Source organism: Opisthocomus hoazin, chromosome 4, assembly GCF_030867145.1.
Source record: "Opisthocomus hoazin isolate bOpiHoa1 chromosome 4, bOpiHoa1.hap1, whole genome shotgun sequence".
Lineage (NCBI taxonomy): Eukaryota > Metazoa > Chordata > Aves > Opisthocomiformes > Opisthocomidae > Opisthocomus > Opisthocomus hoazin.
Genome location: NC_134417.1, coordinates 6183402 through 6201386, shown reverse-complemented (window position 1 = coordinate 6201386; position 17985 = coordinate 6183402). Strand labels below are relative to the sequence as shown.

The 17985-nt window shown below is 47.9% G+C and overlaps 1 protein-coding gene across 1 annotated transcript; it reads left to right on the top strand.

Moving 5' to 3' along the window:
* Nucleotides 1-950: 950 nt before the first annotated feature.
* Nucleotides 951-15994, top strand: TF (transferrin). Its single transcript, XM_009940761.2, has 17 exons — nt 951-1074; nt 3188-3351; nt 3570-3678; nt 5134-5325; nt 5531-5666; nt 6102-6157; nt 7482-7651; nt 7777-7963; nt 9047-9201; nt 9979-10072; nt 10535-10570; nt 11264-11422; nt 12445-12589; nt 13501-13565; nt 14128-14312; nt 15140-15326; nt 15754-15994. Exons 1-17 carry the CDS (start codon nt 1032-1034, stop codon nt 15789-15791), a joined length of 2121 nt encoding a protein of 706 aa, XP_009939063.2. The 5' UTR covers nt 951-1031; the 3' UTR covers nt 15792-15994.
* Nucleotides 15995-17985: the final 1991 nt, after the last annotated feature.

The following is a 17985-nucleotide window of genomic DNA, read 5'->3' as shown; positions in this document are numbered from 1 at the left end:
ACTCTTGTGGCTTGTGTTGGGTGGGCATGGTGGGTGGACCAGCCCTAGCAGCTGCTGTCTAGGGATGCTGCCAGGACTTGTGGGCTAGCTGATGTGGTCCAGGGTCTCGCATTTAGTGTGCATGTGTCAAAGTCAACCTGAAGCTGGTCTTGTAGCCTGCAGCAAAGATGGGGACATTGAGCCCGGGACAGGGCAGACCTTCATAAACCTAGTCATGCCCCAACTGGTCATGGCTGCAAGGAAATAAATCAGGAGTGATACAACCGGATGGAGAGGTGTTGCAGAGGCAGGGGGAGGAGGGTGACTGCTAATCTCAGCATTCCTTCCCAGGTTCATCCCAAGAATTTAACAAAGGTGCAGTGTGACACTTCCTCCTGGTTGCAGGGCACTATCCAGCTGTCCGGTCACTGCTGTTGACTTTCTTTGCCTGTGCAAGGAGCTTGCTAGATCATGCGTAAGGAACATTTACTGCCTTTCAACCCCATTGCCATTTCCAGGAGAACGCAAGGGAGCAGGCAGGCACTCGGGGTACTGCCAGCCAAAGGGTGATGGGCAGAACAGCAGCAGTTGCTGGCAAACATGCAAAACTCGGGGCTGGATCCAGCAGGGACTTTCTGAGATTAGGCTGGGCAAGGCAGGGGGTGGCTAGCACAAAGAAAATAGCCCCCCCCCCCCGTTGCGTTGCAGCCTGCAGGGAATTCAAATGTCACAATTTGGGAATTTTCCATCTGAAGCCCCTTGTAAAATGAAAAGCACCTTGCCCTGCTCTGACTCCTGCCTGCAGAGAGGTTCAGTGCCAAAGTGAAAGGCTTCCTAAATATGGGCTGATCCAGGGAGGGGGGCGATTTAGGAGCTATTGAGAAACAAGGAAGGACAAACAGTGTTAGGTCATTGCTTCTGCAAACACAGCCAGGGCTGTTCCTCTATAAAAGAGGAAGAAAGCGGATTCAGAGCCATCACAGACTTGGAGGGGACAGTCTGTGACCAAGGCTGCTGCACCCCCTCCTCGGCACTTGACTCCCCGCTCAAGCATGAAACTCGTACTCTCTGCAGTGCTGTCCTTCGGGATAGTGGGTAAGTGTCTGCTGAAAGCAGTCTGGGGGGAACGGAAGAGTCAGAACCTCACAGAACCCCAGGCTTTCCACCTGGTCAAGGCTGTTTCAGAGCTGCAGCACATGCCAGCCCAGGCAGCTGCTAAGTAAAAGCCAGGACGTAAAAGCAAAGGAGCACCTGGCAGATGCTTGCCTTGGCAGCTGTGGATCTGTCAGCAAAGACAGTGTTTCGAGCATTAGCGACAGCAGCCTTTTCCTTGGGGCAGCCCACGGAGGCTGGAGGGAGGTCTGCAGCTCCCCGCAGCAAGCTGCCGAGCACCCAGGACGAGGGATGCTGGGCACCCACTGCTTGGGAGAGGCTCAGTGCTCCCGCTGCCGCAGGGCGAAGGGAAAAGCCACCCTCCTGCAAGCTGCTGCGCCGGGACAGGAGCAGGGGTTCAGCCAGGCGGAGTGGAAACTAGAACAAGACCTCCCTGCCAAGCCCGCATGTGTGCTGGGTTAAACCTGAAGACAGAGACAATAAAATGGAGCTTAAATAACGGAAGACCCTGCATGCCCCACCCTCTGCTCCTGCACTGCTCTGTCCTGCTGCCGCTGCCGCACTTTGCTTGGGCTCCTGTGTATTTTGTGCCTAAATTGTGCCACTGCAGAGCTGGCTCTGCTTGAAGAGATTATTTCTCTCCTCTCTCTCTCTGCTCACGGTTGTGGCAGGCAATGGGCCAGGTAGCCACGGCAAGGAATTGCTGCCATCTACACTTGACCTGGCGACTGCTGCCTGGAAAGGGAAAGAGGGGTCCCCTATGCAGAGTAGGCAGGGGGTCTCTTCTGATCACCCATAAAGTGTGGTGGTGATTAATGTCCTCTTGTGGGAAGTGCTCCTTGTGCCTCTGGCATCAGAAACTCTACAAGCACCTGTGCCAAGTATTAGCATGCTATGATGTCTTACTAATGGTGGAGAGTCTCTCCTCCTCCCCTGCACAGAAGGAGCCAAGAGGCGCCCAAAAGCTCTGCGGCAGAGGCCATGGCACTTGGGCTCCCGTTGCCTTCCCAGTGTTCACCAGTGCAGCTGGGCTGACTCCCTCAGGAGGTCTCTGTCCAGTCTCTGCCCAGGGCGGGATGGTTGCCAGCATTAGACTGAGGCTCTGTGCAGCCAAGACTTGAGAAATGTAGATGATATCAGTAGGAATTAAGGCTAAGGATTCTCCCTGTGGCCAAATTCAGCATCTCCACTGGGAGGAGGGAAGGTGTCTGCTGGCAGGGTTATGGCTCGAAAATCAAGTAAGAGAGAATATTTGAGAGGCAAAGGAGAAAATGAAAACAGCACAGGTTAATCTGGAGATGTCTGAATGGAACGTGCGATCAAGGGTTTGGAGGGAGCGAGCTGTGCCTACAGCCTCTCGGTCTGCACAGTCCTGCCAGGGAGGAGTTAAGGTGAAGTGTGTAGCAAGGGCTGGCCCCGTGCTTTAACTGCAAGTTTCCAACGTTTCTAGTGTTTAGGGTCCTGAAGGAGGCACGACTCTGTGTCTGCCTGAGGTCTTTGCTTTGCTCCAATCTCCCAGAAGAGCCAGTCAGCTGCATTTACTGGTTGGGAGACTCGTAGGAGAGGGGACTGTGGAGGTGGTATGGCTTCTGTGTTACTGGGTGTAGTGGAGGAGGTGAAATATAAAGAGACAATTAAATACATCAGATCATCTAGCTGCCAAGGAGGTAGTGTGTGGCAACTGAATATAGTCCGGCCAGGTCAGAGCTGCCCTCCCTCTGGGGATATTTGCAAAGGCGCTGCTTCAGTGGACTGCCTTTTCTCTCCATTTTTGCAAAGTCTTGAGTTTGATTTCTATTGAATTATGTGGCTTTGTTCTCCTACTCCTGTGGATTTTGCCGGCAGCTCAATGCAGGACATCCATTACTGATGGACAGGAATGATCCTCCCAGATGTTTCTGAAGGTGCATACATCAGGCAGCGAAGAAATGGCCTTCGTGATTTAGGAGATGTGCAAAGGCGATCCTTCACCTGGCGATCACCCGAGGCCAGGACTTCAGGAAATCAGAGACTGTGTATTCACAGAGATGCTTTTTCTTTCCGTGTGGTGCCTTTCTGCCTCTCTCAGACTATTTATTTCTGGTTCTTTCTACAGCTCTGTGTTTTGCTGCTCCTCCCAAGCCAAGCATCAGATGGTGCACAATATCTTCAGCAGAAGAGAACAAATGCAATAGCCTGAGGGACCACATGCAACATGAGAGTGTTGCACTGAGTTGCCTGCAGAAAGCAACGTACCTGGACTGCATAAAAGCCATTTCGGTGAGTGGGCAGCAAAGACCTGTGCTGGGCACTGAGGATGTTTCAGCAGCCTGTTACACTTGGAGGAGGATGGGGTTTCCTCTGAGTCACTGGTTGTTATCTGTGATCCCCCTGTAGAGAAGGACTCACCCACAGGGATCCAGGAGGGACTCTGGGGAAGTGTTTTCCCGCCTGCATCCCTGATTTTGTTTACTGACTGAAATCTTTTTGTTGTTTAGAATAAGGAAGCAGATGCTATTACCTTGGACGGTGGTCAAGTTTTTGAGGCAGGCCTTGCCCCCTACAAGCTGAAGCCCATTGCTGCTGAGGTCTATGAACACAGTGGAGGTACATTTTCATGCAATATTTTTAAGCCAAGTGGTGGTAACAAACTGATAGTGCAAAGGATGTCCTTTCCATGCAGAGCTCCCACGTTATTTCTGTGGGGTATCTGAGATATTGCCCCCAGCTTCCAGATCCCAGAGGCAAAGGAGTGGGGGGCAGTTACACCAAAACGTGCATCATCACCTGTGGCCAAAAAGTCACTGTAGTGGAAAAGGGCAGAGCCAGTGCCACATTTGTGACATTAGCTGTGATGAAAGTCACTGATCCCATGATGATGCAGTGGCCACAGAAGGAGGGCACCATCAGCAGAAACAATGATCCTCCTAAAGTGTGGCATAAAAATTGTGCTGGTCCCAGAGATCTTCTGCTTTCAGCAACCTTGAGTTACATGGGTAAACCACTGAGCTAGATAGCACAGATAACCTGTGTATCTTCCTGCGCAGTCATCAAGACAAAAAAAAAAAAAGATTGAAGAGGCAACAGCATTGCCATTAGTGGTTGTGCAGGAACACCCAGTTGAGATTACTGCGGCAAGAGGTGCAGGCAATGCACAGAAAAATGAAAAGCATAAAAAGCACTCTGCAGCAATCTCTTCTGATAAGAGTTAGCTCTGTTGCTCCATCCTTGTTCACTTTCTGTACTGTCCTTTGTCTCTCCCATCATTCTCTTGGGAACTGAATAGACATTATTGCATAGAATCATAGAATCACAGAATGCTTTGGGTTGGAAGGGACCTTTAGAGGCCATCTAGCCCAACCCCCCTGCAGTGAGCAGGGACATCTTCAACTGGATCAGGTTGCTTAGAGCCCCATCCAACCTGGCCTTGAATGTTTCTAGGGATGGGACAATTTGTTCATTTTTGTCTTTCTTGCCTCATGCAATCCCACCACGTCCAAAGCTCCAAATCTCTTGACCTCTGCCCTGGAGTTCAGCCTGTTTGTTCACAATATTCGTGATCAAAGCAACACGGCAGAGTCATTCCCAACATGGTAACTAAGAAAATACAGATATTAAATGGAAGGCTGTGGTCTCTACCACCTCTAAAACTAAGTCACTTTTTTCACATGTAGCATCTGATGGACGATGTGTAATTTTAAAGACTAAACGTGGAATTTCATTCTTGCAAGGCTTACATGTATGCTTAAGTGGGCAACAGCACTTGAGAAAAGACTTGCCAAAGAAGATTTGCTAAAGCATCCTTACAAAACTGTGAGCAAAGCATTTCGTGTGTGATAGTATTTTCAGGCCACTTACCATCACATGTTGTAGTGCGCAGCGTTGGTTCAATATTGGCAGTGTAGCTCATCCCTAAGAAAATGGGAAAACCATGAGTGTTCAAGTGTTGCTAATTATTTGGAAGTGCAGCCCTTTATTCTCTGAAATCGGGGGTTTGGAAGGATTTGAAATGTTCCCAAGTCCTGCTTTTTCATTGTTTTCTTTCTTTTTTCTGCACTGCAGGCTCCACAACCAGCTACTACGCCGTGGCTGTTGTGAAGAAAGGAACAGACTTCACAATAGATGATTTGCAGGGCAAGACCTCTTGTCACACAGGCCTGGGCAGGTCCGCTGGCTGGGTTGTCCCTGTTGGGACACTTCTCCGCCTGAAAAAAATCAAGTGGGATGGCAAAGACTCAGCTTCCATTGAGGAAGGTGAGATGGGACACAGCGAGATAAATGGGCTGATGTTAAGTCAGGGGCAGTGGTACGGTGAAAGAGATGTTTCCCAATCTTCTGCAGAGGTCCAGAGGTGGCTCACAGAGCAATCGAGTCATTGACATTCTTTATGCATCCCCTCCCTTCCAGGTCTTCGTAAAAGTGAATTTTAGACTAACTATTGCTTCTCTCTCACCTATAGCGGTGGCCAATTTTTTCTCCGCTAGCTGTGTGCCTGGTGCCACCACTGAACAAAAACTGTGTCGTCAGTGCAAGGGGGACTCCAAAACCAAATGCTCCCGCACAGGACCTTATTCTGGATATTCTGGAGCTTTTCAGTGAGTGAAAGTTATTTTTCCTTTGGGGAAATATTCTAGCCCTGACACATGCAAGTTTTTGTTACACCACGGAGGGCTGTGTTGTGATCATGGATCCAGAGGAGACTGAATTTATAGAACAACTGGGAGTGCTGGTAATTAAAGATGCCATTAGTAATAACCAGCAGGAAGCTAGCAGGAGATGAGAGAGGCAGCTGGGTTGTATGGTTTTGCACAGACTGAAGAATGCACAGCATTAGCATTGTGCTAAGTCTAACTGGGCTTCTGGAGCGTTACATCTCTACCACTACATTTTCTTCCCTGACATCACAGCTTTTTGGGGGAAGACCGCTGCTCCACAGTTGCCGTTTGTGCTGAAATAATTTGCTGAAACAGGAGATAGGGAGCCACAAATGTCTATTTTTTTAACATCTCTTCTGTTTCTTCCACCTGCAGCTGTCTGAAAGATGGAAAAGGAGAAGTGGCTTTTGTGAAACACACAACTGTTCAAGGTAGGCCTGCGAGATCACTTATTTCTCTTCTTTCCAGTCCAACCCCTTGCTGCCACTCCATCCTGCAATAAGTCTACACTGTGCAGACTTTCATTCCTGTCCAGGTTTGCCCCAAACCTCTTGTCCTTTCATCTCTAGAAACATGTTTTGCACACTGTGGACTGACTCGTCCTTGTTACTGAAAAATATGATTGTGGTGGGGTGCACTTACTCTTCTTTGGGTTTCTTCTTTGAAGAAGGAAAACCTGCTTGATTTAAGTTTGGTGGTGGTATTGTCGGTTCTGTATCGCAGAGCCAGCTGTAATGTTAACACAGCAAATGCAGGGTGAGCAATTGTGTAGGTAATTATGCTCACCTGTCCCTCTGGGAGGGATTTTGGTGGGAATTCAGCCCACAGCAAGAGTTTACTAACTCTGCATCTCTCAGACATGGAAGATGGCCTGGCATGCTCAGGAGCTGCAGTAAGCTCAGTGAGGGCCACCAAGTGGTCATGGGGCAGGGACACTTATGCTTTGAGCAGATCCTCGGGGAGGGTGGGCTTCGTCAGCCTGGGGAAGAGATGGCTTTGGGGGGACCTCAGAGCAGCTTGTCTATACCTGCAAGGAGGCTAGGAAGAAGGTGGAGCTAAGATTTTTATGGAGGTGGACAGTGGAAAGATGAGAAACAATATTCATTAAGTGAAACAAGAGAGGTTTGGACCAGATACAAGGAGAATTTTTTTTCCCCTTGAGGACAGTCAAATAGTGGGACATGTTGCCCAGGACAGCTGTGCACTCTCCATCCTTGGAGGTTTTCAAGATCCACCTGGAGCAACCTCACCTGCCCCTGCTTTGAGCAGGGGCTTGGACTGGAGATTTTCAGAAATCCCTTCCCACCTGATTTCTCCTGTAACCCTGTGATCTCTGACCTGGGCTCTCTCTTCAGTGTTGACACTGGCTACCCACTGGCTTTTACAGACGATGTGTGGCTCCTGACCTGTTCAATCCATTTGAATAGTGTTTGTAAATCTATTCATACTAGTAAGCATTTGTATGTGTCTGGATGTGTAGGTACTTCTGCCACATAAACCCTCCTACTGTCAGGCTAGTTATAACAGAGGCAGAGATAATTTCGCTTTCACAGTCACGTGTTCTCCTTTCTGCATTGCCTTCGTATGACCACAATGACCCCATTACCATTGCAAAGGTGGTGCGTGCAACCTGTCTTCTGCAAAGAATTCTCCCCTGGGGCTTCTGCAGAAATAAATTCATTACAAAGCTGCCCCAGACTGGCTTTTTTGTCTGTTTTCATGGTGATGCAACTCCTGGTTCCTTCTTTCCTCCAGAAAATGCCCCAAATGAGAAGGATGACTATGAGCTGCTGTGTCTGGATGGCACCCGTCAGCCCGTGGACAACTACAAAGACTGTCACTGGTCCAGGGTGCCTGCTCACGCCGTTGTGGCTCGAGATGATAGTAAGGTTGATGACATCTGGAACTTCCTCTCAAAAGCACAGGTATCGTTAAGCTCTTCCTTCCTTCCCCTAGCATCCTCTCTTCTGTCCTCTGGCTTGGCTTGCTCTCTCCAGCTTTCCAGGTGCTTTGATACGGTCATTTGCTGATTATTTTTCCTCCGTGGCAGGAAAAATTTGGCGAGGGCACAAGCGGTGCCTTCCAGCTCTTTGGGCCACCTGGCAAGAAAGACCCAGCCCTCAAAGACTTGCTTTTCAAAGACTCTGCTATACGGCTGAAGCATATCCCAGCACTGATGGATACCCAGCTCTACCTGAGCTTTGAGTTTTACACTTCCATCCAGAGCCTTCAGAAAGGTAGGCAGGACATGAAATACTAGTGTCATGTCAGTGTGAGCTGCGTTGAAGAGATGGGATCAGCAAATACATCTGGGGAGAGAACAAATCTTGATGATTTTTTCAAACACAGGGAGTATTCTCTGTAAAATATTTCATGTGAAAGGTACTATCACTGAAATCGCTATTTTCACAAGCTTCACTTAGATCAACAAAAGGCATTTGTTGATTCTAAAGTCAAAATAACATCATCACCACACCAAGAAAGGTGGAAAATTTACATACACTCCACCCCTCGTCCCTTCACCGCAATTACAACAAAAATTGCCCACGGTTATTCAGCTTGTGGTACGGATTAGGCATGGTTGAAATAGCTGCTTAGAAAAGCCATTTCTGGGATGTAAGAGGAAGGAACATCCCAGGACACCAGGTCCAATATTAGCCACTTGAGGGAAACAGCGTCCTTTATTTCCATCTCTTGACTCATCAGGCATTTACTGATGTCCTGTCTGGCTTTCTGAGAGTCAGACATCCCACAAATGACCTCCGAAACCCACTTAAAATGTGTAGTTGCTCAGAGATCTCTGTGGTAGGCTGAGCTGCTATGGCATTTATGGAAGGGGCTGCCTGGACTTCATGTTGTGTCAAAACAGATTATTCAAGTGCCACTTCACAGAAACATAATTAGGTTGTATTTTTCCAGCTCGGTCTGGTCTTAGTCTCATGGTTGTCTGGGCTGTGAGGTCTGGAGAAATGCTGAGTATATTATAGGCAGCAATACCAAGTACTACTAATGCATGGTTGTTTAGTGGTTGCGATGTTTTAGCTAACACAAATCTGTGTGAACAGCTTGTGTCATGCAGAAGGTCTCCTCTCTGACCTGTAAGCTGATTTTTGAGCATCCTTCAGCTTAAGAATCATCCCTTTTATTCACGTCAGCCCAGGGATTATTGAACACGAATGTCTTGCGCTGCACAGCAGCAGGTTGGTGCGTACAGATGGTTTCATGGCTGAGTCCCATGCACCTGGCGAGTAGCCTGTTTCTAGCTCTATTGTTTAGCAGGGCTCTAGGCTTATCCTTGTTTTCCTCTGCTGGTTTTACAGATCAGTTGAACCCCAACCGTAGAGAAAACAAGACACGGTGGTGTGCAGTAGGCAAGTATGAGAAGAGCAAGTGTGACCTCTGGAGTGTGGTGAGCAACGGGGATGTGGAGTGCACCGTGGCAGACAACACCAGGGACTGCATTATCAAAATCATGGTATGGTTTTTTTTTTCCCTTTTCTTTTCCCCATGGAGCTTGCAGATGGAGAGCAGCACTGCTTCTTTCAGCCTGGGAATAGATGGGGCGGGGGGGGAGGGAGAGGGGTGTGGGAGTAGATTTTAAAATCAAATATTGGGAACTTTGCGAGAAGTACCAATGGGCTGAAACCAACCCCATCACAAGTAAAAGGCTTGACTACTTTTTCACCAATGAACATTTTTCAAAAAAAATTATTGGACAGTGGTCTTTTTTTGAGGTTTCCTAAATAAAAAGCAACTTTCTGGTGTGAGGTAACTTTTTATTTGGAAAAGGCAGGCAAAATACAAATTCTGTAAAATGCAGAGAAAGTTGGTTGCCTGCTTAGACGAGGAGTGGTTCCATAGCCTAGACGAGGATGCTGGTGGTAGCTCAGAGGGCTGGGTCAGTACCGTGAAGACAGCACAAAATGAAAACTTGAAAGAACAGGTGAGATAAGGAAATCTGTTTGGCAGGGAAGCAGGCTAGGAGAGACACACGCTTGAACTTGTGGGTGCCTGGGGAGGAGAGCTGCTGCTGGAGGTCCTTACAAGCACACGGGAGCGATAATTTCAAAAGCCCCTCTGCTTGCATCAGCCAAACTTCATCTGCCCGTATGCTACGGGTTGTCATCTCAGGTTCCCTTAGCCCCGAGCTTTTCTCCCTTACATCGAGAGCTTCTTTTACAACCTGATTTCTGAAAAGCGCTGGCCTAGGGACGTACAACGTTGTTTCATCACTGTGCCATTTTCATTGCAGAAAGGTGAAGCAGATGCTATCAGCTTAGACGGAGGTTTTGTCTACACTGCTGGTGTGTGTGGCTTGGTGCCAGTGATGGGAGAAAACTATGAGGGTAAGCACAGCCCGAGCTGCCCCTCTGGGTCCAGGTGGTGGGGAACGGGCTGGCGCAAAAGCACTGTTTTTATTCTGAAATCTAGAAAGCAGCCTCAGCGCTGCATCCTGCAGAAAATACATGGTGCTCTGAGGCAGCTCTGCTCACCGCTGCACATCTCACCTTTCAAAGAATGTGGAACGGCCCTGGGAGAGTGGGCATCGACAGCCAGGAACTCAATGACCTCCAGCTCCTGTCTTCTTCGTTTTAATCATGATGTCCCTGTCCTTTAGCAGCAGCCTCAGTTAAACTAGTTGTTTTAGCTCAGAGGAGCAGAGGGAGGCTGTGCTTTGTTCTGTCGATGCACAAGGTGGTACTGAGATAGTCACTTCTAGAATGAAGTTTCTCCAGAAATTAGTGAGCTCGGTCCTTTTTTGTGTTTGCCATATCTTTTATCTAATATCTTCTTTTTCCTTCCCTCAGAGAACAGTCAATGCAATAGAGCAGAAGGAGAACCAGGTAATTACTGCCAACAGAGGGACAGAAAACAGTCCTGATGGATACAAGTAGAAAAATATATGTGCAACCATGAGAGGAGAATGAATGGCCAGTCTCCACACACAGAGTCACTGTGTCTAATGTAGATATTAAAAATTTTGGAGATGAATTTAGTAGTCAGATGGAAAGCCTGCCTCTGCAAGCAGCTCTCAAGGCAAAGTGTATGGTAGCGGCAGAGATTTGTGCTTAGTCACTGCTCTCTGGAGCATGGTCACACTGTAATGGTGCCAGGGCTCCGAACAGGGAAGGAGGATCTGGGCTGCAGCATAAGGAATTGTTCTTTATAGAAATGGGAAGAGAGAGAGGATGGAAGGTTTTTTTCCTTTCTTAAAGAGAGGATAAGAAATCAGGAGGGGATAAGAAATCATCACGTATGTCTTGCTATATCCTTCTCGTATACCCAAATGTCAGAGGTTTGGGGGTGGGGGCGGAAATGGCAGGGATAATAATTTCCCAGGAGCCTGGTGGGAATAGATGCATCACATCTGCAAATTCTTCTGTTGTTGCTGCATGGCAAATCATTTATAAGTGCAAAGTATTTCTGCTACACTGTTCACAGGTGCCCTCTCCCAGGTGGAGCCAATGCTTTCCTAAGGAAGCACGGTGAGATCCTTGGGTTGGTCCTTAATTCTCCTCTGTTTTGTCTTCTGAAAGCATCCTACTTTGCTGTGGCTGTTGTGAAGAAATCTGACAGAGATATCACATGGAACAATCTGCAGGGCAAGAAGTCGTGCCACACCGCTGTCGGGAGAACTGCTGGCTGGAACATCCCCATGGGCTTGATTCACAACAGGACAGGGAACTGCAATTTCGGTGAGTCAAGTTTTGCATCCATTTCTTCGAGCTCGGCTCATCTGATCTTCAAAGTTTCTTGTGCCTCAAAGATTCTCACCTCCAGGTGGGAACAGAGGAGAAGACTCTGTTGTTTAAGGTTTCACTGAGCAAAGTTTTAGGCTGTTGGTGACTGCTTCAGAGTAAGATACGGCACGTCAGCTGCTTTTGGGGGCTTTGCATTCTTTTCACGTCTCTCCCCTTCCCTTTGCGGCAGCCCCAAAGGTATTCTCAAAAAGGTACAGGGGGCCTGGTGCTTGTGCATGTTGTGGAGTGGGGGTAAAGGGTGGGTTTACAAATCTCAGAAGGGAGAGGACAGGCTGAGCACAGGGGACAGAGGCTGATCTTTGTTCAAGAAACTTAAAGGGACTGATCTGACTGCCTGAGAATAAGGGGATAAAAGTCTGTATTGACTCTGGGCCTTTAGAGATTGTTTGGAAGATCAACTTCCACATCCAACTCTCAATTGCTGAGAATTACAGTCCAACAAAAATAATCTGGAAATATTGTTCACCAAGGCAAATTAAGCATATAGTTATTAAAAGGAAATCTCTAACTGCAAGAAGATACTAGTATTTGTAAGTTTTAGAATCAGCCTCTCCATTCTCCTGCCTGCCTTTCCCAGTGTCCTTTCTTCCCCCAGAGCTCTGGCACTGCTGGCACATTCCACTCTTCTGACCTGTAAAGGCTGAGAGGCTTGGCCTGACTCCGTGTGAGCTGGGAGTGGTCTGCAGCAAAGACATCCTTTCTTTCATGCCAAGATAGTGCCCAGGGCAATTGAGCCTTGGGTCCTGCTTCACTACCAGTAATAACAAATTTTGTGGTGAAAATTGGATGCATGCAATTTGCTGTCCACTGAAGCATGCTCCTTCTCACAACCTGTTTCCAGCTCCCAATGACAGCTACTACAAATTCAGTATGAGAACGTATTATTAAAAGAAACCCCAATTTTTCAGTGCAGGAAAAGTGATTTTTTTTTTTTTTTTTCCTATTCCTGCCTTCAGATGAATACTTCAGCGAGGGCTGTGCTCCCGGGTCTCCTCCCAACTCCCGCCTCTGCCAGCTCTGCCAGGGCTCAGGAGGGGTCCCACCAGAAAAGTGCGTTGCCAGCAGCCACGAGAAATACTATGGATATACTGGAGCTTTCCGGTAGGTGCTAGAAACACTTCGGCCGCTCTCAAGTACCCTGGTGCTAATCACAGAGGTACATCACAAACGGAGTACAGCCTCTTGTTGATGCTAATTTGCTGACCTTCTCTTTTATCTCCATTACACTGCTCAAGGTATATATGTCTGTAATATTACACATATGCTATACATTTTTTCTTCATATGGCTTTCTGCAAAATGAAGCAAAACATTCCCATTCTGTAAAATTAATGTCCTGGTGCCTCCAAGCAAACTTAGAGACACAAGCATTTTGGCCAGACCCCCTACAGCGGCAGCAGTGCTGCATTTTGAACACGAATAAGCAGTGTTAAAAGACAGGGACTCACAAACCGTGCTGCCACTAGACACTCCCCGTTAAAAATGCTGCTTGCCTTAGTTAAAATGAGCTGTGCTCTAAAACGTGCAGAGACCAGAGGTCAGCCCGAGTGCTATCTCCTCTGTACCCGCCCAGTATCAGCTCAAATCTAAGTAATTCATATTGGGCATGAATTTAAACAGGGAATAAATATTGTTTCATTTACATCTAATAGCAAAGAGACCCTGCTTCAGAGTTTGCAGTCCTTTTGGTGCAAGTTAGTGTTTTTACAAAGCTATTAACATGTGCAGGCAGGCATTGCAGAAAGCAAAGCAAATTCTGAACCTGGCCACACTGCTTCTTCCTGACAATAAAATACATCAGCTACTTATCATGTGAGAAGGATGTGGGGTTTTTTCTAGACTGTGTTAAAAGACTGTGTGTCAGATATCCTTAAAACATTCGTGGCAGGGCTCCTAGACCTGGCTGTCCTCGGAGATTAATTTTACAAAATAAGACATAGGTCAGAATCAAATCCGCGGGAAAGGGCCAGGATTCCAGCACCCACATCACTTGCCTTGCTTTGTACTTCCCAGGTGTCTGGTGGAGCGGGGGGATGTGGCCTTTATTAAGCATTCAATCGTCGAGGAAAACACCGATGGTACGTGGTTATTTGGTTGCATTCATCTTGGCAGGGCTGCCTTCCCCTATCTGCATTATTTTTGTTCACAGTGCAGAAGGTAATAGCAAGCTTTACCTGCTCGTCCTGTCAATCTCACCTCTCCCGCAGGAAGAGCAGAATTCAAGCGTCGACATGTGCTGTCCGCCCAGGCTGGGTCTTCCCAGGCATTTCTGCTGAGACACCGCCCTGCCTGAAATTATTTAATTTCAGCTGCACAATTATTTGGGTGGTCCCTTAGCTACAGAGTCCTGCCCAAGCACCCTTGCAGAGCACTCCAGCTCCCCGCTTGCCTGAAAATTAAAAGTTCAGTTCACATTTCTGAAAGCAGCGGATGAAGTTTTCCAAGCATTTGGGAAAAAGTGCAAGGAAGGAGAGTCTGATTCATCCCATTGACTGTTCCTGAGTTTTACTTACAGGCCCCTTTGTACATGCTGAGTCTCCAAATGCTAGTGCACACACAAGGCAGGGACAAATGCCTGGCTTAGGTGGTGTTCTTCTGCTACACAAGATCTCTGAATCTCCAAACCAATTCTCTTTAAAGGCAAAAGTAAAGAAGAATGGGCCAAAAATCTGAAAATGGACCAATTTGAGTTGCTGTGCACTGATGGGCGACGGGCAAATATTATGGCTTACAGGGGCTGCCACCTGGCCAAAGTTCCTACCCATGCTGTGGTCACGCGTCCCGATAAAGCAAACAAAGTCCGCGAGTTCCTGGAGAGACAAGAGGTAAGTAGTACCGGCAGCGGAACAAATGTTCTGGGGTTGTTTTCACGTGGCATGTTTGCATTTTTAGAGCGATGATGCTCAGAGTTTCCCTGAGTTAGCTAAATGTGGAAGATACTTACTTACTGATATGGGGTGACAGCCTTGTCCTTTCATATCCCCCTTCCTCCATCCCTTCCGAACTGCTCTTTCTCCTCTGCCACCTTAGCAAATACACCTTTAGGCAACAGTCGGATTGTAGTGGTTGCTATTGTCACACTATGCTTGTGTGACATGAGATCATCACCTCCTTCTCGGTCTGTGCTCTTGCAGCTGTGTTTCAGAAGCTGCTCTGGGGTGCCTGGTCTCTAACCCAGCTGGGACAGGCAGAGCCCTGAGAAGACAGCACCCTCTCTGCACACACAGTCTTACAGCTATGGGTGTAAATGTAACCAGGTTAAACCAGCTCTGTTTGATTTTACACTGAAAACATTAATATTTGCTCCACCATCAGGGTCTGCTGAGAGGCACTTGGGAAGTCAGCTCCTTTTGCTTTCAACTCATGGCTATGGCATAGGACTTGCTGGCAGCATCTGCAGATGGGCTCTGCATGCAGTGGCATGTTAAAATGGAAAACAATTGCTTTGACAGTCGTGCCACAACTGTGCCTGCCCACTGAGCCTTCATCTAACCACATGGACAGAAGATTCAATCCTAAATTTCTGGGGCTTGGCTGTGGGCTCCCCAGGATGATGGTGAAGAACTAGGACTAAGAGCTAGGCTTATACGAGCTGAATCTTGCCAGCTTTCTACTTTTTACATACATTTACCTCTTTGTGCCTTTATTTCAGAAACTGTTTGGAACAAAAGGAATTGAGAAAGACAAGTTCCAGATGTTTGAGTCTGAAACCAAGGACCTTCTGTTTAAAGACTTGACCAAGTGTCTGACCAAACTCCGTGACAAAATAACATACAAGGAATTCCTTGGAAGTCAGTACCTTGCTTCAGTTGCTAGCCTCAATACCTGCAATCCATCAGGTAACTATAGCAGCCCCAGGAGGAAGCCTGTGAACTGCAGTTCTTCACCTCGCAGGCAGTTTCTTCTGTAGCTGTCCTTTGAATTTTTTAAAGCAAAATGAGGATAACTCAGGAAGGTGCCAGTATACTTTTCTCAAAGTTCCTTGGATGAACTGAAAACAGTCTTGAAGTCTGCTGCTCTGGCATCAATGGGAATCGAAGATTTTTAGTCACTTTTTGAAAATACGCACTTTGAGAAACAGTAAAGAGAACCCACTCTGTCCTGTCAGTGTGTGTTCAGTGCGATCTGTGGTTAACACACAGTTTTTGTGGCACATTGAATGTATTTTCCATGCGATGCTGTTGTTGGCATGGCTGGGTGTGTGCTGGTGGGATGGGAGTGTTTAAAGGCAGGATCTGAACTTCTCTCTGTCCTTTCCCTTTCCAGATCTCCTCCAGGTGTGCACCTTCCTCGAGGAGAAGTAGTGAGATGGGAAGGACTCTTGCTGGAGGGGGAGAACACTTCAAGCCATGACGCCTCTCGTGCCCTCGGCACCGAACACCGATCCGCAGAGGGCCCTCTGCCTTTGCTGCTTTCTCTGCCCTTCCTCATCACTCTGAAAGTGCCTGTTTGAGACTTTACCGTTCTCTGCTGCCATCACAGCAAGAAATAAAATCTCCGATCTAAAGTGGTGTCCTGAGATTTCTCAAAACGGTTCTTAAGCCCGTTCCTTCCTCAGCAGCTCTCGCTGTAAGACAGTGCCAGGTACCAATGTGGCTATTGCCATTTAAGGCTACTGATGCCCATTAGAGAAATCTGGTCCAACATCTGTCAAAGCAAAAGGGATTAAATATGCCCTAGAGCCTAATTAACAGATGTTTTGTAGTCTCTGCTTTTGCTTTGCCCAGGTTATCCCATTATCCCCCCAGCAGATGACAGTTGCCCAGTGTGGCTGGGACACAGGAAGAAGGAGAGTGTTTATGTGAGGGAAGCTGAAGGGTGGAGTAGGAGAAAAAAAAACAAATCAAACCAAACAGATACACTGGTTGTAAGACGGAAGGTACAAACAGAAGTCATTCCATTTTGTATCTCAGCTGGCTGGATCTGAATAGCGCTGCCAGCAGGGTCATTTCCACCAGGCACTACTTTTAAAACACCTAAGTATATTGATGGGGAGAGTCCAGGCTTAGACTTCCTGCTTGAAAAAATCTAGAATTATTTAGAAATGTGTTTTAGTAGTCTTCCCTCTGTGCTGCAGACCTGAAAACAAACACGTAGTTGGGCAGCCTGACTCTGACCCAAGCTGAAAATAAAAAGCAAGACAAAGAAAGTCTGCTGAGGTTCTCTGCTTCAGAGAAACAGAGTCTGGGATAATCCAGCAGGTCCCAAACCTGTTGGTAAGGCAGGCATGGAAGAGCTGCTGAGGGCAGAAACATTCTAAGAGATTCTGGTGTTGACAGAATGGTGATTCTGATGGGCTTACAGTGATAATTTTGGCATGCGTTGTGAGAAGTCTACTAGCCTAACTGAAGATCACCTCAGAAGAGAGAAATGGCTACAGCTAGAAAACTTTCCTTAGGAAGAGTTGTATCATCTGTACTCCATATCAGGTGCAGCACCTTATCTCATAACTAGAACGCACAGCAAAAAAGGAAACCTCACTAGAGGATCATAGAGTAACTCATGAGGGAAGGGACCTCTGGAGGTCTCCGGTCCAACATCTTGCTCAAAGAAAGGGGTCAGCCAGGTTGCTCAGGGCTTGACCCAGTCAGGCACTGAAAGCCTCCAAGGATGCAGACTCCACGATCGCCCTGGGCAACATGTCCCGCTGCTTGACAGTGTTCAAGGGGAAGAAATTTCTCTCACACCCACTGTGAAACTCTCGTTTCAATGTATTCTCATTGCTCCTCATCCTGCACTACTGTGAAAAGCCTGTCTCCTTCTTCATAGAATCATGGAATGCTTTGAGTTGGAAGGGACCTTAAAGGTCATCTAGCGCAACCCCCCTGCAATGAGCAGTGACATCTTTAAGTAGATCAGGTTGCTTAGAGCTCTGTCTAACGTGGCCTTGAGAGTTTCCAGGAATGGGGCACCTCCCACTTCTCTGGGAAACCTGCGCCAGTGTTTCACCACCCTCATGGTAAAAAATTTCTTCCTTATATCCAGTCTAAATGTACCGGTTGTGCCCCTGAGAGCCCTGTGATGTCACCAGAGAGTCACAGTCACACCATGACATCGCTTGTGCTGAGCAGCAGTACATGCCGGCCGCACTGCCAGTGGCACACGAGACGTTGAGGCCTGTGGGCAGCACCCAAGCCATTGAGTCCTGCCAACAGCACACCAGACGTTGCGACCTGCCAGCAGCCGAGGAGCCACCGAGTTCTGCCAGCGGAACCCAAGTCTGCGATTCCCACCAGCAGCACCCATCAAGTCCTGCCAGCAGCAGACGAGACATCAAGTCCCAGCAGGAGCTGACAGGACGGCGTGTCCCAGCAGCAGGACTGCAGGCATCCAGGCATGAGCTGGCAACACCAGGAACGGCCAGGATCTCCCCGCGGTGGGGACACCTGCCCCGTCTGCTTGGATCCCCTTGATCACCCCGCTAGCGTGGACCCGTGCAGGCATGTATTCTGCCATGCCTGCATCCAGCGCTGGGTGGCCACCGCCGTCGCTGCCTCC